Below are 24,684 nucleotides of genomic sequence, written 5' to 3'. Positions count from 1 at the left end.
TCAATGACCTTTGTGAAAATCAACTGTCTTTAATGAAGATTTAGCATTTTTGAGTTACCGAGTTGGTGTGTTTTCGTTCTCACGGATCCAAAGCGACACAAAATCGGAGTCAAGACCAAATGTTTCATGGTTCCTTCAATTTTGATGATACTTCAAGCACATCCATTAAGCACGAATAGTGGTATTAAAGAGCCGTGTGAGTTTGAGAACAATGTTCTGTTGTCATCTCATGATTTTTCCCATCTCAACGGTATTTTTTTATGCAAATGCCCAGCTTCGATATTGTCGTACTATTGAGGAAAATTAAAATAAAGTTTTTGCAGATTTCCGGAATAGTTGTTTCCTCTTGGTACATAGCTCTGCACTGAGAAAAAACTATGGTTTATAAACCTATTAGAGGTAAATATGGAACACCTATAATAGTCGTAAATAAACTAATGATTCTCGGTCTGTGAACCATACTAAGGTCTCTGTACCTAATTGAGGTACAGGTACCATAACTAAGGTATATGTGCTATTATTATATGTAGAGGTACTACTATTAGTGGTGTTCCATATTTACCTCTAATAGGTTTATAAGCCATAGTTTTTTCTCAGTGTGGGTATACATACCCACCTATCAGGATTCATTCCATCTCAAAATAGTTAGTTAGCATTAGGTGAGATCTATCGTGCAAAATACAGCGACATTGATGAAAGTACATGTACAAGCTCACAATGTTGCAAGAAACGGAGAAAATTGATTAGAAAATGTCATGCTTTTGAGATCAAATGCAATTAGTGTTACATGCAGTGAAGCACTTAGAAGCATCAAATACGTCCTATGATGAAGCCTTGCGTTTTGTGCACGGTTGCGTGGGTAATTATTACCACCAATATAGAGGGGTAAAAAAGCGTAATTAAGATGAAACAGTTACGTGTGTCATGCCACTACACAGAGGTGACTAACGGATACAACAACAGGTGCGACGGGTAAGAGACGAGTCAACTACAGAACAATTTTTTCTGATATCGGTGACCAAACCGAAGTGCGAAACCACTTATGTCCATTGTGGAGTTTCAAAATTTCCGCTCCTATTATATTTTTTCGAGGAGAGACAAGCTAACTTTATTGCTTGGAATATATACAGAATATTCTGATAACAGAGAAGAAAAATCAACAAAGTTTTGCAGAAATTACGTTGACTATAGGTATCCAAAGGAAAAGTAAAGTACATATATGACAGGAGGTCTCCAACGTCTCAAACAGAGATACGTGGTTTCGTACCTCGATCTAGACCTCATTATGACGGGAGTTGCAAGGAAAACGTTTGAATATTGCTTTTTTTGCTGAGCTGCGGCAGTGTCACGGCAAATCGAAACTGCAAATATGTTTCCCACATGTCGTTAATTGCACCTATATAAATGTAGGTCCATGTTGAAGACATCAATCTCACTCGATAGACACCAGGATCGATGAGAATGATAGTCTGAACGTTTTGCTGTAGGATCTTTAGTTCTGCAGTCCAGTTTCCGCCATGATTGCTGTCAAAATTTTGATGGTGGCAGGCCTTTTTATCATAGGTCCAGATTTGTGCCGTAAGTTATTTTTCCATTTACTAGAGGGCTCCGCCCCCTGGCCGCTCCGCGGCCCAACCCCCTCGTATATTCTGTCAATTCGTTATGAAAATATCACTTAATTTTTTTTAATTTACATTATTCTCGTAAATTGTATTAATATTAATACTGCTGAAGTTCTGTTAAGTGCTTATTCATTCAAAAGATCATCTTCAATTTAGCTAAAAACTTACTTCAATTAAGGTTGGAGTTTTAAAAAAAGGTGAATAATCAGTTTGAAACGGTTTATATGGGATAAAATAAAATGGATGGAAAGCAAATAGGATAGAATATAATATAATATAAACGAAATATAATAGGTTTGTCATTAATAAAACGGGATGTATTTATATTAACCTTGATAAAAGGCCACAGGTCGGTTTGATATTTAAATTAAAGAGTGGCGGTGATGCGTAACAATTTTTGGATTTGCTGCTGCAATTCCCGAGTAGTAGTGATCGCCATAAATTGCGATTTAATCGGAGAATATATCGCGATTTTATCGACGTCGCGATTTATTGCAATATTATCGGATAAAAAAATCGCGATTTTATCGACGGCGAATCATCGCAATATTATCGGGAGAACAATCGAATCGGGAATTTTTTTTAATTTTGTTTTTTGAAGGTTAAAACTGAAAAACCAAGTGGTGAAAAATACTCAGCTGTTTTTCATCACATGATAATGAAGTAATGCAACTGATAATGAAAAATAAGTCGCAAAGATAGGAGAAAAGAATTGTAATGAAATACATACAATTATTAATGATCAAAAATTAAATTCATATAATTTCGAACAGTAGAGAAATAGGAAGATTCGTAATTTTTTGTATAAATGGGGAAATTTGGGGGAATTTGGAATCGATAAATGCGGTTATCGAAACGTGCGATTATCGATACATGCGATTTGTTGTGTTTGATTGTGTTTCATGGTGTGTTTGATGTGTTTGATTGTGTTTCATGATGTGTTTGTTGTGTTTGATGTGTTTGATTGTGTTTCATGATGTGTTTGTTGTGTTTGATGTGTTTGATTGTGTTTCATGATGTATTTGTTGTGTTTAATGTGTTTGATTGTGTTTCATGATGTGTTTGTTGTGTTTGATGTGTTTTAGGTGTATCATGATGTGTATATTGCGTTTTACGTGTTTCATGATGTGTTTGATGTGTTTGCTATGTTTCATGATGCATTTGATGTGTTTTATCCCGGTTCCTTAACATAGTTACATCCACTATTATAAATGACTATACTGTATAGGTAAAATTACTGCATATTATCCCGGTCACTCTGAAGAAATCCGGTTTTATCCCAGTCATTACTGCTTTAGAAAAAAACGATGTATCGAAGATCGATACACAAAGATCGATATCCTTCCTGTTTTCCCGGTTTCTTAATATAGGTACATCCCGTTTTATCCATGACTATCCTGTATAGGTAAAATTCCTCCACTTTATCCCGGTCACTATGAAGAAATCCCGTTTATACCAGTCATTACTGCTTTAGAAAAAACGATGTATCGAAGATCGATACACAAAGATCGATATCCTTCCTGTTATACCAGTTTATTAATATAGGTACATCCCGTTTTATCGATGACTATCCTGTATAGGTAAAATTCCTCCCTTTTATCCCGGTTATTATGAAGGAATCCCGTTTTATCCCAGTCATTACTGCTTTAGAAAAAACGATGTATCGAAGATCGATACACAATGATCGATATCCTTCCTGTTATCCCGGTTTATTAATATAGGTACATCCCGTTCATCCATGACTATCCTGTATAGGTAAAATTCCTCCCTTTTATCCCGGTTATTATGAAGAAATCCCGTTTTATCCCAGTCAATACTGCTTTAGAACAAACGATGTATCGAAGATCGATACACAAAGATCGATATCCTTCCTGTTATCCCGGTTTATTAATATAGGTACATCCCGTTCATCCATGACTATCCTGTATAGGTAAAATTCCTCCCTTTTATCCCGGTTATTATGAAGAAATCCCGTTTTATCCCAGTCAATACTGCTTTAGAACAAACGATGTATCGAAGATCGATACACAAAGATCGATATCCTTCCTGTTATCCCGGTTTATTAATATAGGTACATCCCGTTCATCCATGACTATCCTGTATAGGTAAAATTCCTCCCTTTTATCCCGGTTATTATGAAGAAATCCCGTTTTATCCCAGTCAATACTGCTTTAGAACAAACGATGTATCGAAGATCGATACACAAAGATCGATATCCTTCCTGTTATCCCGGTTTATTAATATAGGTACATCCCGTTCATCCATGACTCTCCGTATAGGATGTAAAATTCCTCCCTTTTATCCCGGTTATTATGAAGAAATCCCGTTTTATCCCAGTCAATACTGCTTTAGAACAAACGATGTATCGAATATCGATACACAATGATCGATATCCTTCCTGTTATCCCGGTTTATTAATATAGGTACATCCCGTTTTTCTAGGACTATCCTGTATAGGTAATAATCCTCCCTTTTATCCTGGTTATTAGAAGAAATACATCCCATTTTTATACCTGTCTACCTATCAATAATTCCTTTACGGAAGAATACATTTAAATTTCCCGGGGATTTTCAATGACGTTTTCTGATTGGTTAATGAAAGACCAATGAGAATGCGAAATGACACGGACGTACACACAAAAAAGGCCTTATTTTTTTTTACTATAGTAAGATAAGAAAGATAAGATAAGATAAGATTAAGCTTTGAATTTAGGTACTCAACTGAGGGGCTTGGTGGACAAGGCGCATCAGTGTAGTTGTTAAAAAAATTGAGATTTTAATGATTTCAAGTGAAACTGGTCTTTACTAATATTCTGTGAAAAATTCGCTCCCAAAGGTTGTGTCTCATTGAGGAGGGTATTTTGGCCCTAATTTTGGTCGAAAATTGAAATAGCTTAGAATAATGTCATGTATGGTCGAATCGACTCTTAATCATCTACCCTGTGAGAACTTGTCCTTAATTGAGTTGTCTTAATTTTCGACCAAAGTTAGGGTCAAAATACCCTCCTTAAATACACATCCTTTCAATTTTTAAGCATCAAAAAATCGGTTTGAACTTGCTTTTCGCTAAAAGGATCCATGTAATCTCGAGACGTTAAACACGCATTTCTCGAGATAGCAAATGCTGCACTACGCTTATACGCCTTGTCCTCCAAGCCCCTTAATTCTAATACATCGTTCGTGTTAAAAACCACTATTTTATTCAATTGGCAACCAGTATTCTGACGTGCCAAGGAAAAATGCCGTATGAACCTTTATGCGTTGCCAAATTTCCTTTGATAAAACACGAATTTCCTGCTAAGCTTATGAATATTTTTTTCATATATATAATTAATATAAAATTACATACCGATCAGATCAGCAGTGCGCAGCTCAATGCAGACGATTCTGAAAAAAGAAGCAAAAGAAAAGATTATTAGCTAAATCAAGGGACTGAAAATTCTTGCAAATGTAAAATTTTGTGCAGGGACGATTAGAAATATAGTGAGCTACAGTTTGGTTGCTGGAAACGCACAACTGCACCGAGGAAAATTTGATTCACATTCACGAGAAACCGATTTCTTGATAGTTCTTCGTTTTGTTTAGGAAGACATTATTGTTGCATCCTGGATTCGATGCATTGCGCTAAAAGGGATGCAGAACGTTCTTAGCTTTCCCATTTTTAAAATTTGTTTTTCACTTATAAAAACCCCTTTTTCCTCAAAATTTCACAAAAAAGACTTTTTTATGCTGCCGTGCTGAGGAAAAACGCCGTATGAACCTTAAGGCGTTGCCAAATTTCCTTTGATAAAACACGAATTCTCTGCTAAACTTATGAATATTTTTTTCTAATTTTTTAGATAATTTTGCTCGCAATTTCAACTAAAGTTCCTGAAAATTTCAAGGAAAAATATTCGTAAATGTCCTCAATAAAAAACGTTTCATCGAAGGAAATTTGGCAACTCTCGAATGTTCATACGGCGTTCTTCCTTAGCACGGCAGTATTGATAAGCTTTAATAATCCTAACGTTTTTCCGTATGCTTACTCTGCTCTTTAATTCATTTTCCGCCTTGAGCTCAGTCAAAATTCAAATTCTGACGGGCATTTTTATCATAGGTCCAGCTTTTGACTCCTCTAGAGTAAATTCCAACACGCTTTCCCATCAATGAGGTGTATTGATTGGATATTATGTTTGTGATGACAGACATATTTTACTTGCGGGGCTGAGGAAAAATTACAAATTGTGGTCGTGGATTATATTTGAGTTTATTTTTTCATTTTGAGTTTATTTTCCGACTGAGAATGACTCAGTTTTAAGGCGGAACGTCTCAGGCTTTTAGTGTTGCATTTTAGCCTTATTTCCCGTTTCCCCCCTCGTTTCTCTCCTGTATATATAGACATTCAATATGAGCAGAGGATAGAGAGTTGAGGAAATTCAGAGTGGACCCAAAAACTAGGCCTTTTGATACCACTCCTGTTAAGCACACAAGTTTTTCATTATACCGATCAATTTCAGAGCCCATGAAACCTCATACTTCAGTTGAAACCGGAACGAGATATCCAAGTCCATCTCCAAGTCTAGACCAACGCACCCATAAACACTCGTTATCTCCTCCAACTCAACTTCCTTCATCATCTCTAACAGGAGAGGGGACGAATCATAGAACATCGAAAGGATCACACGTGGTGCATACGGATAACCATAACCTGCATACAGGTAAAAAAAAAAAGAATTTCCAAAAAATGTTCTGTTGGAGTGGTTATTTCTTACATAATCCGAGCCCAGAACAGCAAAAGTCGGATCAGTTCATAACTCTGACCAAATAACCGAGAGGGTCTTTTGCACGCAAGGGATAGAAAGAGCCGTGTGAATAAATATATCAAGCGTCAAATGACACCAAAATCACGTGAGCAAATTTTAAAAAACCTGAAATCCACTCCTTCGTGCACAATTTGCGCAGTTTAAGTCAGGCTTCTTCGATGACTGGCTATTGTGCTCCTGCATGTGTCAGGAATTTGCGATTCAAGTACTGATTCCACTGTAAAATTTCGCGAGGAACTCGATGTTTCCTCTGATTTTTCTGATATCAACTCCAAAGCTCAAAAAAGCTCTCAAAGTTGAGGGTGTGTAATTAAGAGGATACCCCAGTAGACGTTGGGAGTGTTCACCGGACCAGGGGACCCATTTCCCCCAATTTGATTTGACTAATCCAAACTTCCATAATCGTATCCCTCTTCGGCATAGCGTTACGAATTCGTAACAAAGTGCACTTTAATTTTTTAAAAAATGAGTTTCACGCGAATTTTTCAGCGAGCAGCTGCTCATTATATATAATTTAAAATTTAAATTTTCAGCAAAATGAGGTTTAAGTCCTTCTGTGAAGGTTCATTGTGCATCTCTGATCGCAGCGGCAACATTCCGTCATATGGTATGATGTTACGAATTCGTGACAAGCGATAAAGCTGCATGTTCTTCTGTGGCATGATGGCACGAATTTGTAACCAGTGTTTCTTTTTTGAACTTGAAAAAGCCATGAGAGAGGAATGGCTTCCGACTTCGGTATTGGCAAATCTGGAGTCGGTGGTCCTTCTTCCATACTATATCTAGCAATCTGCAAAGGCGGATCCAGCAATTTGGCAACACCGGATTTCCTCCATTCAAACCTGCATTAAATAATCGATTCTGTCTGAGCACCTGACCCCTCTAAGAATCGATACATTTCCATGTGTTTAAATGGAGAAAAGACAACGTTGTCAATTCGCTGATTCCGCCAATGGCAATCTGCGAGGCTCCCCAAGCGGAGCTAACCCAACAAACTCGGTGGGCATAGTAGAAATTCATACTTTTTTTTATCTTTTTGACAGTCTCACTCCCAGGGAATGGCGCAATGCCGAAATCTGAAATAGAGTCTGGTCTCAAATCGCCAAGAAAGGGAAGTGTTTCTCCGGAAAAAAGACCTTTATTGTCAACCGGGAAGACAGCAATTACAACAGGAGGAAAACCTTCGAAACACAGGTTTGGCTTCATAACAACAGGATTCACAGGTGAGCAACCGAAAATTTCAACTGAAAGTAGGGGGTTGCGCCCCCTCGCCGCTTTGCAGCCCAACCGCCCAACTCCCTTTCCCCAGGCGCATTGAGCCTGTGTGGAGGAAGCAATGGACCACTAGACAAGGGACGAATGTCAGCATTCTGATATATGTTCTTAACCAAAATTTCACGTAAAACACGATGCGCACAACGAAAATTGCCGAAATCAACTCCTTACGAAGATGTTTAATAATTCTTGATGCGTGAGTTCAAACCAAAACCTGAAAACTCAATGCTGTACCTACGTGATTCACATCGCGCGCTAAACGTTTATCATGACAGTCTGTGCGATATAAAAATCTGGCAACATCGATCTTGACACTTCGGCTCAGCTATGGAAAATTGCTTATAGTTTGAACAACACATGGTGGAGAATGAACATTGCTCGATAGAGAAGATTGCCGAAACCGTTGTAGTGTGCGATTTGACTCACGTAGAGCTTTCAGTTTCTTGTGAGCGAGCAGTCCATCTCGTAACCAATGTGGAATAAAAACGTTAGTATCTTTGTTAGAAGTTGGTTTCAGTAATTTTCGTTGCGCGAGTTGTATTCTACGTGAAATTTTGGTTAAGAAACATGTATTAGAATCCTTTAACTCGTACCTTGTCTAGTGGTCCATTGAGCGTGTTCAACGGAAAGGGACGGGAAGGTGGAAGACCGGACATTCTTAGCTTGATACCCTCAGCACGGCAAGCTATACCCTTACGATTTATATTAAAGAGAACTAGGGTGCTGTGGCCACTACACGGCCGCCAAGCACTGAAACAAACTACAGGTGAAAAAATTGTGGTACAACCATGTTCAAATTATTTCAGAGATGAATGGATCCGAAGGCCGACGGGTTCACGCGAATGAAAGGGTATTTGCCTCTGATTGCAACGTTATTCACCACTTTTATGTTTTAATATTAATCATCATGGTTTTTGAAAAGCTACATACGGACAAGTTTTTCTGAAAAATCCCCACGAATTTTCCTAAACGATCTCAACAGTAAGCATCGAAAATTTCGGCGCGATGTTTTCGTGCATTCCATTTTCTTTTTACGTAACAAACAAATAATATCATATCATCAGTTTCTAAGTTTTCTAAATTTTCCGAGTTTCTAAATCGTTACAATGAGGATACATATTTTCCTTTTATTTGTGATGCACGGAAAAAATTGATTGCTGGTTTATCAATTGAATCGTTATAAAATATGTACGACGTGTTTCAAAAGTGCATCTTACGATATTAGAAAGCTGATTCAACCACGGAAGTGCTTAAATTAGCATTTTCTCTATTGTAAAATCTACATTGAGACAATTCGGACACTTATCTTAACTACACAATAGTTAAAACAGCAACTTCATTTTTTCCGGGCATATACTAGAGCAGAAAGTCAAGAATGATGACACGTAATCCTAGTTTAACGGTGGCTTCAGCGGCTTGCGAGCCAGGGAAGAAAACGCGGTGGAGTCATCTTGGCAGTGTGACTCACCTTTTAGCCGGCTAGCGGCAATTCGCAATAGACTTTATACACCCATGATCGAATAGTTTTCTCGTTACGCCTGCCGTTAATGAAATCAAATATCGACGCCTGCACGCGGAAAAAAATGTTTTTATCTCCGACTGCAACGTTGCAAATCTCGTTTTTTTTTTTTTTTAAAAAAAAAAAAAGCTACACACAATATTTTAGAAGCTTTCGAGAAATTTCCGGATTGGTTTAAAATAAATTCACAACAAATTTCGACGCGATATTTTCGTTCGTTTTGTTACCTATTTATTAAACCAGAATTATATTTACGTGTATCAAGTTTCAGAATCGATGCATCATTTAAATATCGTCCGAGTTTCTGAAACGTTGCAATTAAGATACCTATTTACCCTTTAATTGTGGTAAAAACCGGGCAGATACTGTCAAGATAAAATGACGCGTGGTCCTAGTTTTGCAGTGATTTTAGCGTCGCGCAAGCCAGGGAAGGGAGCGCGGTCGACTGTCGAGTGTCGAGTCAGCTTCACAGTGTGATGCGCCCTCGATCCAGCTGGCGGCAATATGCCTACACCCGAGGTTGAATTGTTATCGCATTGCGTTTGGAGCCATGCGAGAGGTATTCATGCAGTCTTGCAGGCGCTGACATGTGTTCACGCCAACCGCACTGTTTGGCGCAATGCGTGAAGTATTTCTACAGTCCTGCAGGCGCTGATATGAGTGTAACAACGGCCGCACTATGTTTGGCGCGGTCACTCGAACTTGTGTTGAGATAATCGATGCATCAAAAAATAGGGCTTAAAAGGCCCATGATGTGTTTTGACGCCGTGCGAACATTCCAACGTTGCCTCGTTTCTCCTGATAAAATATTTTTCCGAGGAAAGTTAGGAAAGTTCTTTATGTTTGCTCATTCAGATTGGATGGAACATTAAACAAGGTCCGGATTTAAGCACGCTGATGCCGGTATCTCAACCAAAATTTTACGTAGAACACGATTCTTGCATTAAAAATTACTGAAATCAACTTCTAGCGAAGATATTAACGTTTTTATTGCACACTGGTCACGGGAACTTTACATTGCCCGGTCGAATGAAAAACAATACCATAGGCGAGTCAAATTGCGCACTACAACGGCTTCAGCAGACTACTTGATCGAGCATAGTTTCTTTTCCACACTATGTTGTTTAAAATGTGTACAGCTTGCTATAGCTCAGCGTCAAGATTGAGGTTACCATATTTTCATACTGCTGAGACTGTCATAGCGACATTTGGGGTGCAATTTAACCCAAGTAAATTATTCTTTTCCCTATGAGCGGAAATGATTAATTTATTCATAAAAAAAACGTTATCACTATGGTTAGGAGTTAATCTAGGGTTAGCATTGGACGTCCCTGGACGTCAAACGATCAAAATTCTCGTTGCTTCTTGTCGTTTTACTTTCACCGCACGCTTTCTACTCGCAGGGATCTGCCGCTTTAGACCTAGAGCCCGCGGTGTACACAATATTCGACCACTTCACAACGCGAGCCTGCAACCCTGGGATCAAAAGATAGTGTATATTTTCCAGCTTATTGTTTACTCATCCTTTCAATTTTTTAAATGAGGAAGAAGCTAACTTTATAGCTTGGAATATATAAAGAATATTCTGCCGAAGGAGAAGAAAAATTAAGATAGTTTTTTAAATAAAGTACGTTGAGTAAGGCAGGAAGTCTGCTTCTGCAGCGTCCTGTGGCCCGAACTTCTCGTCGTGTAAGTAGTTTCTTTACGAAAAGTTTTGCAGTACGATAATTATGTCGGATATTTTATGGACAGCCCCAGATGGATTTTGGGAAGATTCAGTTATTTACGTTTGATCTCTTTTTCAGCCCGTAAATCGGCGAATGCTGATGGAAATGGAGAGGAGCCCTCAGAAAAAACGCCTTTATTATCTAAAGAATCGTGGGACTCAACAGGAAGTACAGACACGACCTCGATACTGAAACTCGCTAGGGGGAAAGGGTGTAAGTAACCAGACAACCTTAAGCCGTGATAGCGAAGAGAGCAGTAAGTGCAATCATGAAATTTTGAGAACACGGGCTCAGAAGCATCTGACCGGACAATTTTATAAAGAAGCCTCCGTTCTTTGTAAAATTGCCACTAGTCGTCCAAAGACTCCTAGAAATCGTTTGGATGATTAAAATCCACCGATTTAACTTCAATTACATAAAAAGGTTATATTTCATTTTCATGTTAGGCCAGTGTTGGGCAAGACAGCAGTAAGTGCTGTATTCTGCATACTTTGGTGGTTGCGTTTTGGACACACAACAAACACATTTTCAGGTTAGAAATTGGCAGAAGAGGGAAGCTCTTTACTTGAAAGCTCTGTATCCATGGGCTCTTTGGAGGAATAACGTCACTTACTGCTGTCTTGCCTGAAACTACGTCATTTTTTTTCGCACTCGCGGCTTTCTCATGTGTCTCGTTTTGATAAAGTTAAGATGAATCTCGCTGCTTTAGCTATTTTGGTGATTTCATCTCAAAAAATTGTCTACGAATTTTGAAGTAAACTCGATTTCGAAAAATTGACACCTACTGCTCTTTTGCTATCACGGCAGTATCTACAGCCTTCGATGTAACCCCATGCCCATGCAATGCAGATCGACGGCAGTGCTGCAGTGCTAAGAAAAAGCGCCGTATGAGCCTTTAGACATTGCCAAGTTTTCTCCGATAAAAACCGAATTTACACGGAAAATTCTTAAGTCAAAGTCAAAGGTCTTCCTTCTTCTTCACGGAAATTTTATTATCCGGTAGAAAATGAAATTGTAACTATTTTGAAACGTTCCGGGTTTTGTTTATTCTTTGTTCTTTATTTGCAGCCTTTTCCCCAAATTAAGTTGTTCTTTTATTATGTGCATTTTGGCTGATCAAGTTGTTTCTCATTTAATAATGCGAAGGTTGCCTCCAATAATTCGAAGGCAGCTTTCAATAATGCGAGGGCTGTCGCTGCCTCCAATAATGTGAAAGCGAATAACTCCCTACACTCCTGAATTGAATCATTGTTTTATTTATTCTTCAATTTTCCCTAATTTTCAGCTTCTGTAAGAACATTCAGGCCACCACCAGAGTTTCAACAGGACTCTACTGCCTCCAAACCTGAACTGCCCAAGCCTAAGTTGCCCAAGCCAGAGTTGCCAAAGTCTAAAGTGCCCAACCCTAAACTTCCCATGCCAAAATTGCAAAAGCAAGAAATCGCGGCAACCTCCATGGTAGATCACGGCCCAGATATGTCATCGGAGGGATCAGAAACAGACGAACTAACACCTGAGGAAACCGAGAAAGGTAAAGGGGGTCAGCGACCCTTCTCAGGGATCGTTTAGTTTTAAGGGTCGCAAAGTCACTAAAAGTCCTCATATTAGTTGCTTCGCCACAAAAGTTAAAGTGCCTTTAGGGGTTATGGGGCTATCCCCACACCGTAACAGAGCACCCTGATTTTTTGAAGTGGTGTCGGGAAGAAAGGGAGAAAAAAGGTTGTTTCCATGGTTGTACCTTGTCTGCCGTGCTAAGGAAGAACGCCGTATGATCATTCGAGAGTTGCAAAATTTCCTAAGATAAAATGTTTATTTTGGGGGAAAATTGTGAATATTTTTCCTTGAAATTTTCAGACGCTTTAGATCGAATTTCAGACAAAAGTATCTGAGAAATTGGCAGAAAAATATTCAAAAATTTTCCTGAGAATGACTGAATTGCCAGAGGAAATTTGGCAAAGCCCGAAGGTTCATACGGCGTTTTTCCTCAGCACGGCAGTTGTACAGCCTCTCTCCTCGAGAGGATTCTTAATACAGCATCAAACAAAAGGACAATTTTAGCGATTCTCCGTACTAAAATTCAACAGTATAATCTCGGTAATAGCTCATGGTGACTTGGTGGGAGTACAAAATAGGGGAATCGAAAATAAAGAATTGAGGGGACCCCTAAGAATTGAAAACAGTACCATCTAGCTCCCCGCAGAAATTCTGGACTGTGGGGAAAGACCCTCGTCGAGGATGATGAGCTCTCTTAAGTAGAGTATTAAATGAAAACACCGTGTTCATATACTTATTGTTCGTATTTTCTAAAATTTTCACAATGGGTGCTTGAAAATGCGCCCGAACACAGATAAAATTTCAACAAAATGTCGGATCTACCCAATTTCAACGATTTGAAAGTTTTCTTTGCTGAGAGTAAAAAAAAATTGACGTAATGTGTTCCACAGAGTGGTGATGGAAAGAATGCGTCATGGAAGCCTCAAAAAGCGCCCAAATGGAGTTAAAATTTCAAAAATTCTCGGAAGTGTGATACAGTCTGACTAGCCTCCTCGAACGGTAGCACGTGCCACGTGTTGTCTTGTTGGCTTAGGTAGGACAGTGAAAACGCCTTCATTCCTAGCACATGCAACACAAACAGCTGCTAAACACGATTAAGTTGTATGAAGGCCATAAGGTGCGATACTCCAAAAGAGTCACAGTGACTACCTCGTTCCTGACATTAAAATGATTCACGAGGGGATGTGAGTTGCTTTTGTCGCGTAGGCATGACTTTAAAAAGGCAATTATTTTTAACCAGGGATGCCAACTTATACTTAAAAATGCTGCTACGGTAAATGGTCGTTGGCCACGTCGCGTCGTAGCGTGTGCCATTCTGCCATGCTATGGAAAAACGCCGTATGAGTTTTGAGGCGTCGCCAAATCTCCCACGAGGAATCTCGAATTTTCGGGATATTTGTGAACTTTTGTCCTCCTTCGTGATTTGATCTAAAGTTTTTGAAAATTTCAAGGACAAATATGCATAACTGTCTGAGGAAATTAATATTTTCTGAGAGACGATTTGGCAACATTCGAATGCTACATACGGCGTTTTTCCTTAGCACGGCAGTATTAGGTGGCAGACAACCATATTCTTTGTCAGTTCAGATTTAAGTGGTCAAAACTTGTGTCCCTTTGTCACAGAATGTCGTCGGGCTTTCGGAGCATATCGACGGTGTAAGTCGGCAATCACATAACTCGTTTGCGGTGTCTGAAAATCTCCGCCTCTATGTTATTTTTTTAAAGGAGAACAAATTGACATCATTCCTTGAAGTTTTTGCAGAATTTTCTTCACACAGGAAAGAAAAATCACCGCAGTTTTAGAGAATTGCCGTTGAGTAGTTTTCCGTTTAAAAATAAAGCATAACAGGAAGTCTGCGACGTCGCAAACCGAGTTATGTGATTGCCGACTTACACCGTCGATATGGCCGTTAGACCCTGGAACACCCGGAACTACAATGTCTGGCTTCAGGAACACAGTATGAACCACATTAGTTTCCCTATGCACGGTAAGTGTTTTTATATATAGGTCAGAAATTGTAATTCCTAATCGCAAAAAGTGGTTGAATTATTCTGATCTTTCGGCCCTTAAGTACAGGTGGCGTACAAAATAAGAAAGAAATGAAATATTGGAAATTTCAGTGAATATTCCATGGAAGTTCCCGTGGCTGTGAAATATTTCATATTTTTCAGGGCTAGAGTACGCAACCTGCACTCAAACACACAAAAATAGAAGAAAGTCACAATTTTTACACTTTGCGAAACATGAAAAGGGACCGATACTTTTCAATACCTCTCATAGATTTCTGAAATTTTATGCAATATTTCAAGAAATTTCAAGATTTCATTTTCCATGAAATACTGTCACTCTACCCTCAAGTCCTTGAGGTGATTCGATGGACGCCATATTTTGTATCAGAACGGCATGCGATATATCGCATCAATTTGTTCCTTTTTTCATCTACTCGTCATTTGTCTCCAATTTTGAGATCGCAATTCTGTTGTCAGGAGACTTAAGTACTCACTTACCAATTTTAACAAAAAAATTAAACGTAAAAAAGGCGTGGTTTTTTTTAGAGAGAAAACATCGCACTCGAAACTGATATCGAAACTGCACTCGAATGCGATATTTTCTCTCTAAAAAAACCACGCCTTTATTACGTTGAATTTCTTTGTTTAAATTGGTATGAGAGTGCTTTAGTCTCCTGACAACAGAATTGCGATCTCAAAATTAGAGAAAAATGACAAGAGCTGAAAAAATGGAACCAATTGATGCGATATATCGTATGCCTCTCTGACACAAAATATGGCGTCCATCGAATCACCTAAACCCGAAATACCCGGTCACGAGAATATTTTATCTTACTGATCAATTTCAGAGCAACAGAAGCAGTTTAGACGGGAATGCATCGAGGAATGCGCGAAAAGTGATGGATACATTGAAGTACCTGAATCGGTCGTCGGAGGTGGTGACAATATGGTCAAGACACATTTCCTTACGGGGAAAACAACAGCCCGCGGCAAAGGCATGAGGCCAAAGTGTGAATGCGTTTTCAACAGCGGGTTGACTTGGTTCTTGAACCAGAGGGAAAAAGGAGCGAAGAAGGGGGATGATTTCAAAAAAAGGTACAACAAAAACCCAAAAAGGGCCGCGGAATGGTTGAAGAAGCAGGGTTTCATAGTCCACTACTATCCTGCCAATTGACCACGTTCCAGCGATTGTCCATGGTAAAGGGGATCCTGGATTAAGAGGAGAAGCCGCCAACAACTCCAGCGTACTGATTATTGAAATTGATAGACAAAGCTATAGACAAAGAAGACATGTGGGGTATGGAGCGATCCTATCGGTTGAAATGTGTGGTTCTTATAGACTAAGGGAGAAAATGATAGACTAACTGTCGGGTTTCTCGTGGGTTGCCGTTAGTTAGTCTATTCCTACTGCCTTTGTCTATTGTAACCACCAGCTTCCACCAATAGGTTCCCTCCATATAGCTTTTGTCATCTTTGTCTATAGCTTTGTCTATCAATTTCAATAATCGGCCCGCAGGTATGGCCTAGAGTAACTTCATAGAGAGAGTATGCTGCCGTGTTAAGGAAGAACGCCGTATGAGCCGTCAGGCGTTGCCAAATTTCCGTGGTCAAATCACGAATTTCCAGGAAAATCTGTGGTTATATCTCCTCCAATTTTTAACAGGATTTCGTTCGTAGTTTGATGTAAAAAGGCTGAGAATTTCAAGGAATAATATTCACAACTTTCCTCAAAAATAGATATTTCATCGGAGGAAATTTGGCAACTCTCGAATGTTAATACGGCGTTCTTATCCTTAGCACGGTAGTGTAGCAGTGCTCCCATTCAATGTCCGTCAAAAATTCCGGGATGCGGAACTTCTTTGTCCCAATTTCTCCCACTCCATGACCGTAAAAAGTTCCGGAATTCCTTTTAGATTTTTCCAGAAGTTCCGAGAAAGCTACGGATAATGCAAAAGATCCGGTATATCTCGAGAATTTCAAAAGTTCGGGAAAAAAATTCAAGAAAAGCTCTAAAATTCCGATATTCAGTACCCCTGTATAGACCTTTCAGACCCCCGTGTGCCCCTTCAGACCTACGTGTGGCCCTTCAGACCCCCCTGTGGACCCTTCAGATCCCTCTGTGGACCCTTCAGATCCCTCTGTGGACCCTTCAGACCCCCCTGTGGACCCTTCAGACCCCCCCGTGGACCCTTCTGACCCCCCTGTGGACCTTCTTGGCCCTTTTGTGAATCCCAATTGACAGTAAGCCGCTTTTTGAGCAACCAAGTCGACCAAGTGTGAATATCCTGCGGGTTCTCCTCAAATGCCGACTGAAATTCGGAGAATTCGTCGGTATCCAAATAAATCTGTTTGAGACCGCCGTTGGCTCTGCACTTGCATATCTCCCTAAATCCGCTATCACTTATGACTCCAACCGCGATGTGTATAGTGCCGGTTCTGTTGTTGATGTCAACAACAGGTTGGGGCCATAGGGAGGAATTGAGAGGTCGAAGGGGAAAGGGGCTTACGACGGTGTAAGTCGGCACTCACATAACTCGGTTAGCGACGTCGCAAACTTTCAGTCACACCTACTTTATTTTTTTAAGCGGAAAACTACTCAACGGCAATTCTTTGAAACTGCCATGATTTTTCTTCTCTGCGCGAAGAAAATTCTGCATAAACTTCAAGGAGTGATGTCAATTTTTCTCATTTAAAAAAATAACATAGAGGCGGAGATTTTTCGACACCGCAAACGAGATATGTGATTGAGGACTTATGCCGTCGCTTTATTATTTGTCACTCTCCACCCTTTCATCAAAATGCAAACTTCGATTTGTGTACGGGGGTTTTCTTTCTTTTTCTCCTTTTCCCTTGTGCTGTTATTATTTCTTTGAAATTCACTCATCAGTTGTAGCAATCAGTTACACACGATTGGATATGCAACATTGCAAATTTCTTACATTTGAATTTTTCAACGGAAACTTTCGAACTTCATTTCCTGGAATTGTATCTGATTTTTCTTTTTTGTGTATGAAACCGAATTTTGATTTAAAACGGAAACTTTCATTTGTTCTCTTTGAAAGAAGAAGTAACGTTCAGTGCTTATTTTTTCAAAGGAGGCCTTCCCTTATCCTAGGTAGCTATTACCATTAATTACGGCCCTCACACTATATCTGTACTATCGCCAAGAGACGGTTTAGGTTCACTAACTGATTGCAATTTCATCGCGAATTAAATGTATACAGCCTAAAAAGTGACACGTGTGCGTTAAAAACTTGCAAAAATTAACTATCTATAGACTCTACAGACTGCGATCCATAACAGTTTATGTACCAATGACAAAAAACAGGCATTATTGACGTAAAAAATTAAAAACACCTGCATTTAGTTGTAATTTATGGATATGGAGACGCACAATTTTACTGTTGGTATGGGTTCTCACTAGTAACTGAACTACATGTTGCAGTAAGGAACTTCAATTTCTGATGGCTAATCCATGAAAGCGCCAGTCAGTATTATAAGACGGAACACATAGCGTCATTTCCCCATCGAAATGACGACGTGACTAAAATGCAGCGTTTAAACAATTTCTGTCTCATTTTGAATTTTAAATGGAAAACTATTGAACGTTCCTGACTGAAAATTTCACTGATTTTTTCGGACAACAACCAAAATCAGCAAAATTTTGGGCAGGAATACCCGGTTTTATTCTTGTGAAAAATCCAAATTTTTGAGTCCATTTTGCAACCTTGGAATGGTGTTACGGTTCCTCGTGAGGGAATCGACGATATGGACTACATTTTGCAATTGGAACCTACTATTTCTGGCTAATCCATAGAGACTATACGAGCTGCATGGGAAAACCAATAGTATATATGTTGTTTTTAAAATGAAACCGAGATAGATATCTTAATGGCAAAATTTAGTCCAATTGTTCCACGAGCTGACCTGATATTTTGAAATGACCTTAAAAGTTTTCGCTGTTTAAAGTAACTGTTACATGTAGTTTTAAGTAGCTGTAAAAGTAGCAATCTACAATCTATCATTGGGGGTTTTCAGTTCTTTAAACTGCCCCAGTATCCTGCAGCCGACAGAATAGGAATTTATTTAAGCAGACCAGACCAGCCGGACACAATTGAGATTTTCAACCCTTACCTCACTTATGTTCCGGATATCAATCACGGACACAATGTTTTTAGAAGTACGTAGTAATTAAGAGTGGCTACTAAATATTGCCAAAGTGGCAAACAGTCTTGGGTAACGAAATAAAAATATAAAGTTAAGAAATAAATAACAAATCGTTGAAAAGTTTGATACGCTCTCTTCGTATTCCTTTGGAAGGATTTATAAGCTACCCGGTTGTCTACGGTGGGTATGATTAATTTTCTAAATAATTTCGAAGAGGGGGAAAAAATTGGCCTTCTTAAATAATTTCGAGGAAAAAAGTCCGTGCAACCAAGTTGAAGGACGTGGCTCGGATTTTGATGGTCGGGAGATTTTCCCGATAAATAATTTATCGGGAAAATCTCCCGACATTTTAATTATTAAAACTGCTCTCGCTGGCCCATGAGAAGAAGAGCGGTTTAAAGTTCGATTCTTTCAGACCCTCTGCGATCAATCTCACACCGCAATCACACGCTGAATGTGGGAGCTGAATGTGGCTTGAATGTGGAAGTCATCGGCCCGATGCCTGAATTTTGCGCGTCACACGCGCAACGATTCTCAGCAACCATCGGACCAATTTTGAATTTGTCTGAACTGTTCGAGTAGATTTGATACACATCTGGATGAAAATAACTCGAATTTGCTAAATTTCAGCCGTTGGGCGATGACTGTTGACTTCCACATTCAGGTGCTAAATTCAGCGTCTGATTGCGGCATGACAAGATAGTACCACCGCGACACCTTGACCCCCCCCCCCCCCCCAAAAAAAAAACAACTACGTGAGAGTGGAGTTCTAGAACTACGTAATCTCCCTTCTCTGCTCGGAAACGGAAGAAAAAAATAAATTCAAAAACTATAAAAAAAGTACAGACTGTTTTTATACCTTATGGCTTCGCCTGATAGAAATTTTGTAGCACTAGAAGGAATTATATTGACTTCATCAGAAAACCCAATTGCTCAGAGAATCTTCAGAAAAATAATCGTTCTAGTTATGAATTAACAATAGGTTGATCGCATGACTCTCTATCACTCCTCTAAGGTCTTTATGGCTAAATTGTTAAAAGCACCAAATAAACGTATCTACCAACCAACCAACCATACTCCTCTGAGGTGTTAATGGCTCAATTGGCAAAGTGGTAAATCTAGCGCACTACGCTCGTAGGATCCATAGCCACTGTGGTTTACTTGGTATGAATTGATTTTATGGAAGTTTTACTGAACCTATTCATTCATATTTATTATTTCTGATTTAGTTACCGAAGGATTTCTGGGATTTGACAGTTCATGAAGAAATAATTTGAAGAATGACCTTCTAACTAGACTTGGAAACTAGACTGGTAGTGTTGGGTGCAGTGGCGTAGACAGTGGCTTAGCCTCGATAATGGAACACTGGACAAGGTACGAATTTCAGCATTCTGATACATGCTTCTTAACCAAAATTTCATACGTAAAACACGATGCGCACAACGAAAATTACCGAAATCAACTTCTTACGAAGGTATTCAATAATTCTTGATGCGTGAATTCAAACCACCCGCTCATGAAAACTCAATGCTCTACGTGATACACATCGCGCTGAACGTTTATCGTGACAGTCTCTGCGTTATAAAAATCTGGCAACCTCAATCTTGACACTTTGGCTCAGCTATAGCAAATTGCTTATTGTTTGAAAAATACATGGTGGGAAATGAAAATTGCTCGATTGAGAAGCTTTCTGAAACCGTTGTAGTGCGCGATTTGACTCACGTAGAGCTTTGAGTTTCTTGTGAGCGGGCAGTTCAAATTCCTCTTAACCAATGTGAAATGAAAATGTTAATATCTCCGTTAGGAGTCACTGCACAATGTTCACACTATCTTTATCATGCTCATTTATTTTTATTATTTTGATTTCTTTATTTTCTTTTAATCTATGTAACAGTTAAGACGTATGAGTGTAGTCTGGATTTCATGCGAGTATGGGTTATGGAAGTTAAAGCTAAAAACAAAAATTAGACGTTAGTCAATTTCTAAGTTACTTTATTTGTAAAGAAAAGTTAATTTACACCTAGTAGGTGGTTGTAACATGTATTTGAAGAATAAAAAAAAAAAAAAAAAAAAGGAGTTGGTTCCAGTAATTTTCGTTGCGCGAATCGTGTTTTACGTGAAATTCTGGTTAAGATTCATGTATCAGAATGCTTAAATTCGTACCTTGTCTAGTGGTCCATTGTACCTTTTTTTGACTTTTGGAGGGCAGACATTTAATGTTATCGGGGACGTACACAAAATAATGTAAAACCGTCACGCCCCCCCCCCCCCCCCCCCCCACCCCTTAAGAATTCCTAGCTACGCCACTGGTTGGGTGTTGAATAATACCCTCGAGGTGAAAGGGCCAACTCGGCGTTAGTACGTTTCAAAAGGTGTTGGAGGAAACAATGCAAACCAATATGCCGCATATAATGTGTATAGCTGCATTATTTTCTTAGTTTACACAATCAAGTGTTATACCCGTTCAATCAATTCACTTGCATTTGTTAAGTTGAAGTATCGCGTGGGTGTGTATTTAGTTACTTAATAAGATACATTCAGAAACATAGGCTTTTAAAGTCTGACAAAAAATTTGAAGGGTGACTAAAAAAACGAAAATTTAGACTCTTAACTTGATGGAAGCAAAAAATTTCAAAATTTTGGCTGTAGCGCTGGGATTATTGGAGGTTAGTGTGTTTGTATCCCTGTTGATTGTCGGAGAAAAAATCTGTGAGCGGCTAAGGGCAAAAAAGTCTGAGCACGTATTTGACAGTGAGAGGTGATAAGTGGCAAAAGTTGCAGATAGCATGCTTTCTACGCTGTTGTGCTATGGAGGAACGCCGTATAAGCCATGAAACGTTGTCAAATTTCCATATCACGAATTTAGGGATAATTTTTAGATATTTTACCTCCGATTTTTCGGAGAATTTGGTTCGTAATTTTACCTAAAAAATCTAAACAATTCAAGGACAAATTTTTACAACTTTCTTCGAAAAAAAAAAAAAAAATTCCATGAGAAAGTTCACGGCAAAAAAAGTTTGACACATACATCCAGAATTCTGGTTGGCCCAAAAGTAAAGTCTGGTTGCATTTCGCAACCAGACTTTCTGGTTGCGCCAACCAGCCGTTCCTGGTATGTCCAATCAGAAGTTTCTGGTTGCCATAACCAGAAATTCTGTTTAACTCAACCAGAACTCTGGTGAGGTCACCCATAATTCTGGTTACCTTTACCAGAAATCTGGTTACGTGAACCGGAAAATCTGGAAGTCAAGATCAGAGTTTTCCCAGGAGTGCAGCCTCCCCCCCCCCCCAAAAAAAAAATTAAATTTAGCCGAAATTTAAATTTAAAAAAGTACGAAAAAATAAAAAATATAGAAAATTCCATCTCATTTTACTTTTAGCACTAGTTGCAATTCAAACACACGATATAATGATTTTGTACCCTGACCGGGGATTGAACCTGAGCATACAATTTCCTAACCTAACACGCTATTCGTTACACCACGAGAACCGATGTTAACTTCCGACTGGAATGAGATATTTAAAGGTCATGAGGTCTGATCTGTTTGGCCTATCGGCGAAGGCGAAACACCAACCAGTCAACTGGAAGGGTGGAACATAAAGCTGGGTTCGCCTAACCAGAGGTATTGCGCCGTTCTGATTCATCTAACTCAACGCCCCAATCGTCTAGGCTGAGCGAACCAGAATTGCCAGGGACGAGGATCATTCTGGAATGCCTGGTTATTCTAGCCAGAAACTCTCGTCCGCAGAAACAGATTCGCGGCAACTATAATTGTCTGGTAACGTGAATCAGCGCCTATATGTGCGTCAACCGATATAGCCGATAGTCGCATCCAGAATTCTGGTGGTGATAGCCAGAATTCCTATAATCAGAAATCCTGGTTAAGGTATGAAGCTTCTTTTTTTCCGTGTTCGGTAACATTAAAATGTTTTGTCCTCAGCACGGCAGCATCGGCAGTGTAGTGTATCAACTTCTAAGTGTGTGAGCGTGTTGAACTTGTTTTTGTAGGGTCACTACAGAGAGAGACTTGGAGCTTGTGTCAACTAGAGGTTTATCAGATTTGGATTCACCGCTGAACAGATATGAATTCAGACAACCAAATAGAACTATGGATCAACAGGAAGCCACCAAAACAGGTAGGTATCATAGTTTGAATTCGCTTTATTACCCGCTTTAAACTCTCAGATCTTTGGGCTTGCATAATCAAAGTAGTATGCCCTTGCGATTTCCGAAAGATTTAGATGTAAACTTAAGTTTCTCTATTTTCACGCAGTGGTTTAGACAATTTAATTTTCGATGTACGCATGGATGATTACAGCTGCATTTTACTGATGGTAACAATGATGCTCTTGCATGCTTGAGGGATTTGCAATTTAGGTCGCTTTCTCTGAAGTTAAATGTCGCGAGGAAGACGATGGTGCCCCTGGTTCTCTCTGCAATCAACGCCAAAGCTCAAGAAAAGCTCTCGAAGTTGAGGCTGTAATGCAGAGGATATCCTACGCTACCCTAAGAGCAGTCCACCCCTATATCAAGAAAAATCTCTCTGCGCAAAGAAAGGGGAGCTAATACATAAGCAGAGTTGCCGTGTTTTCAGTTTTGGAGTCTCCAAACAAAGTGGCTTTTTTTGAGCTATGGAGTTAATTATTTCAGAGGAAACCAGTGGCACCATCGCGTTTTTCGCAAAATTTTACAAAGATATCAGTGCTCAAACAGCAAATTCCTAAAACATGCAAGAGCTCCATTACAATCCTTCAAAATCATTATTATAATTCAGGAAATGACGTGCCTACAAGATCTATTTTCCTTCTTCTTTTTTGAGACATATTTGTAATTTTCAGGTGGTCTCGACATTATAGTGATCCCGGGAAAGGCATTCACGAAAAGTGGCCAAAGAATAGGAACCTGACAGGGCTGGTACTATCCTTATGTCAGGACGTTCAAGGTGTACAAGAGGAATTTGACAGTCGTCGCTTTCGCATGGAAACATCAAATCGTTGATTTTATTCCCGATTTTAGTCATCCGGAAATCAAAGTTGATGCGCTTCTGTATTACCACGAGAAAGAATAAATGAGAAAAATATAATGAAAAATATGTATTGGCTCAGGAATCAGCAAGAAAAAGTGCTTAAGTTTCCGATATATACAATTTTCATCTTCACCTCTAGACGAGAGAAACTCGTGGGCAGAGGAAAAGGACCACCGTCTGAATCAGTGGCGTAGCGTGCTTTGCGGTTCATCGATTGATCTGCCCTTTAAACCTATGGAAAAGGGTCGATAATTCTCGATAAGTAGAACACTATGATAATCGATTCTTTACCGTAGCTTCAAATGGGATACTATCGATAGTCGATTATCTCGGTTCGCCTCTGAAATGGGCGAGTTTGCAACCTGGTCTCCATTCCGTTCGCTTGATTCTTTTGTGTTTACAACCGTTGAATTGAAGTAAGTAATAAAAAACAAAGAGGCATCTTTCCACCAATTATTTTCGTCATTTCGCTGTCCTTCTGACGTAAGGACGTACCTCAATTTGCACGTGAGCCCTATTCTACATATAAGTTAATGCGTTCTGAGGCTCAAGCGGAAATCGTGATACGCCCTTACGTCGGAGAAGCGACGATTTTTACTCTCGCCGAACAGTGGATCGAGTCAATTAGAGAGGTCGGACATAACATTTTTGACTAAAACTGCAAATTTTGACGTGTATTTTGTGACGCTTTAGGCATTAAGGGGGGCTTCTAGAAGACAATTTCACAAGGAAACCAATGAAAACAATTTTAGAACCTCAACGTTTTGTTTAAACGGAGTTATAAGCGTTTAAAATTTCCAAATGTCCAACCTCTCCTATTGACTCCATTGTGTGCCGTTATAGTTTTTTTTTTTTTTTTTTTTTTTTTAATTTAATTAAAAGCACCTTACTTTGGCACTATTAACCATTGCGAGCTTAATCTATTCAAAAAACTACAATTAATATAAAATTACATACCGATCAGATCAGCAGTACGCAGCT

At 39.2% G+C, this 24,684-nt stretch overlaps 1 protein-coding gene across 1 annotated transcript; it reads left to right on the top strand.

The window, feature by feature from the left end:
* Positions 1-1,386: 1,386 nt before the first annotated feature.
* LOC109038373 (uncharacterized) lies at positions 1,387-23,782 on the top strand. Its single transcript, XM_072304850.1, has 8 exons — positions 1,387-1,578; positions 6,119-6,319; positions 7,468-7,647; positions 11,024-11,158; positions 12,231-12,476; positions 15,358-15,604; positions 22,686-22,813; positions 23,516-23,782. The coding sequence occupies exons 1-8, from the start codon at positions 1,518-1,520 to the stop codon at positions 23,581-23,583; spliced, it is 1,266 nt and encodes a 421-aa protein (XP_072160951.1). The 5' UTR covers positions 1,387-1,517; the 3' UTR covers positions 23,584-23,782.
* Positions 23,783-24,684: the final 902 nt, after the last annotated feature.

This window comes from Bemisia tabaci, chromosome 10 (genome assembly GCF_918797505.1).
Source record: "Bemisia tabaci chromosome 10, PGI_BMITA_v3".
NCBI classification, from domain to species: Eukaryota; Metazoa; Arthropoda; class Insecta; order Hemiptera; family Aleyrodidae; genus Bemisia; species Bemisia tabaci.
The sequence above is the reverse complement of the archived record's forward strand: the minus strand, read 5'-3'. Positions and strand labels throughout refer to the sequence as shown.

What these genes read in the sequence shown, in the direction of transcription:
- LOC109038373 (XM_072304850.1), top strand. Translation starts at nt 1,518, where the DNA reads ATGATTGCTGTCAAAATTTTGATGGTGGCAGGCCTTTTTATCATAGGT. An exon ending in CATAGGTCCAGATTTGTGCC is followed by an intron (nt 1,579 to 6,118) that starts GTAAGTTATTTT and finishes GATCAATTTCAG; the next exon opens with AGCCCATGAAACCTCATACT. An exon ending in ACAGGAAGCCACCAAAACAG is followed by an intron (nt 22,814 to 23,515) that starts GTAGGTATCATA and finishes TGTAATTTTCAG; the next exon opens with GTGGTCTCGACATTATAGTG.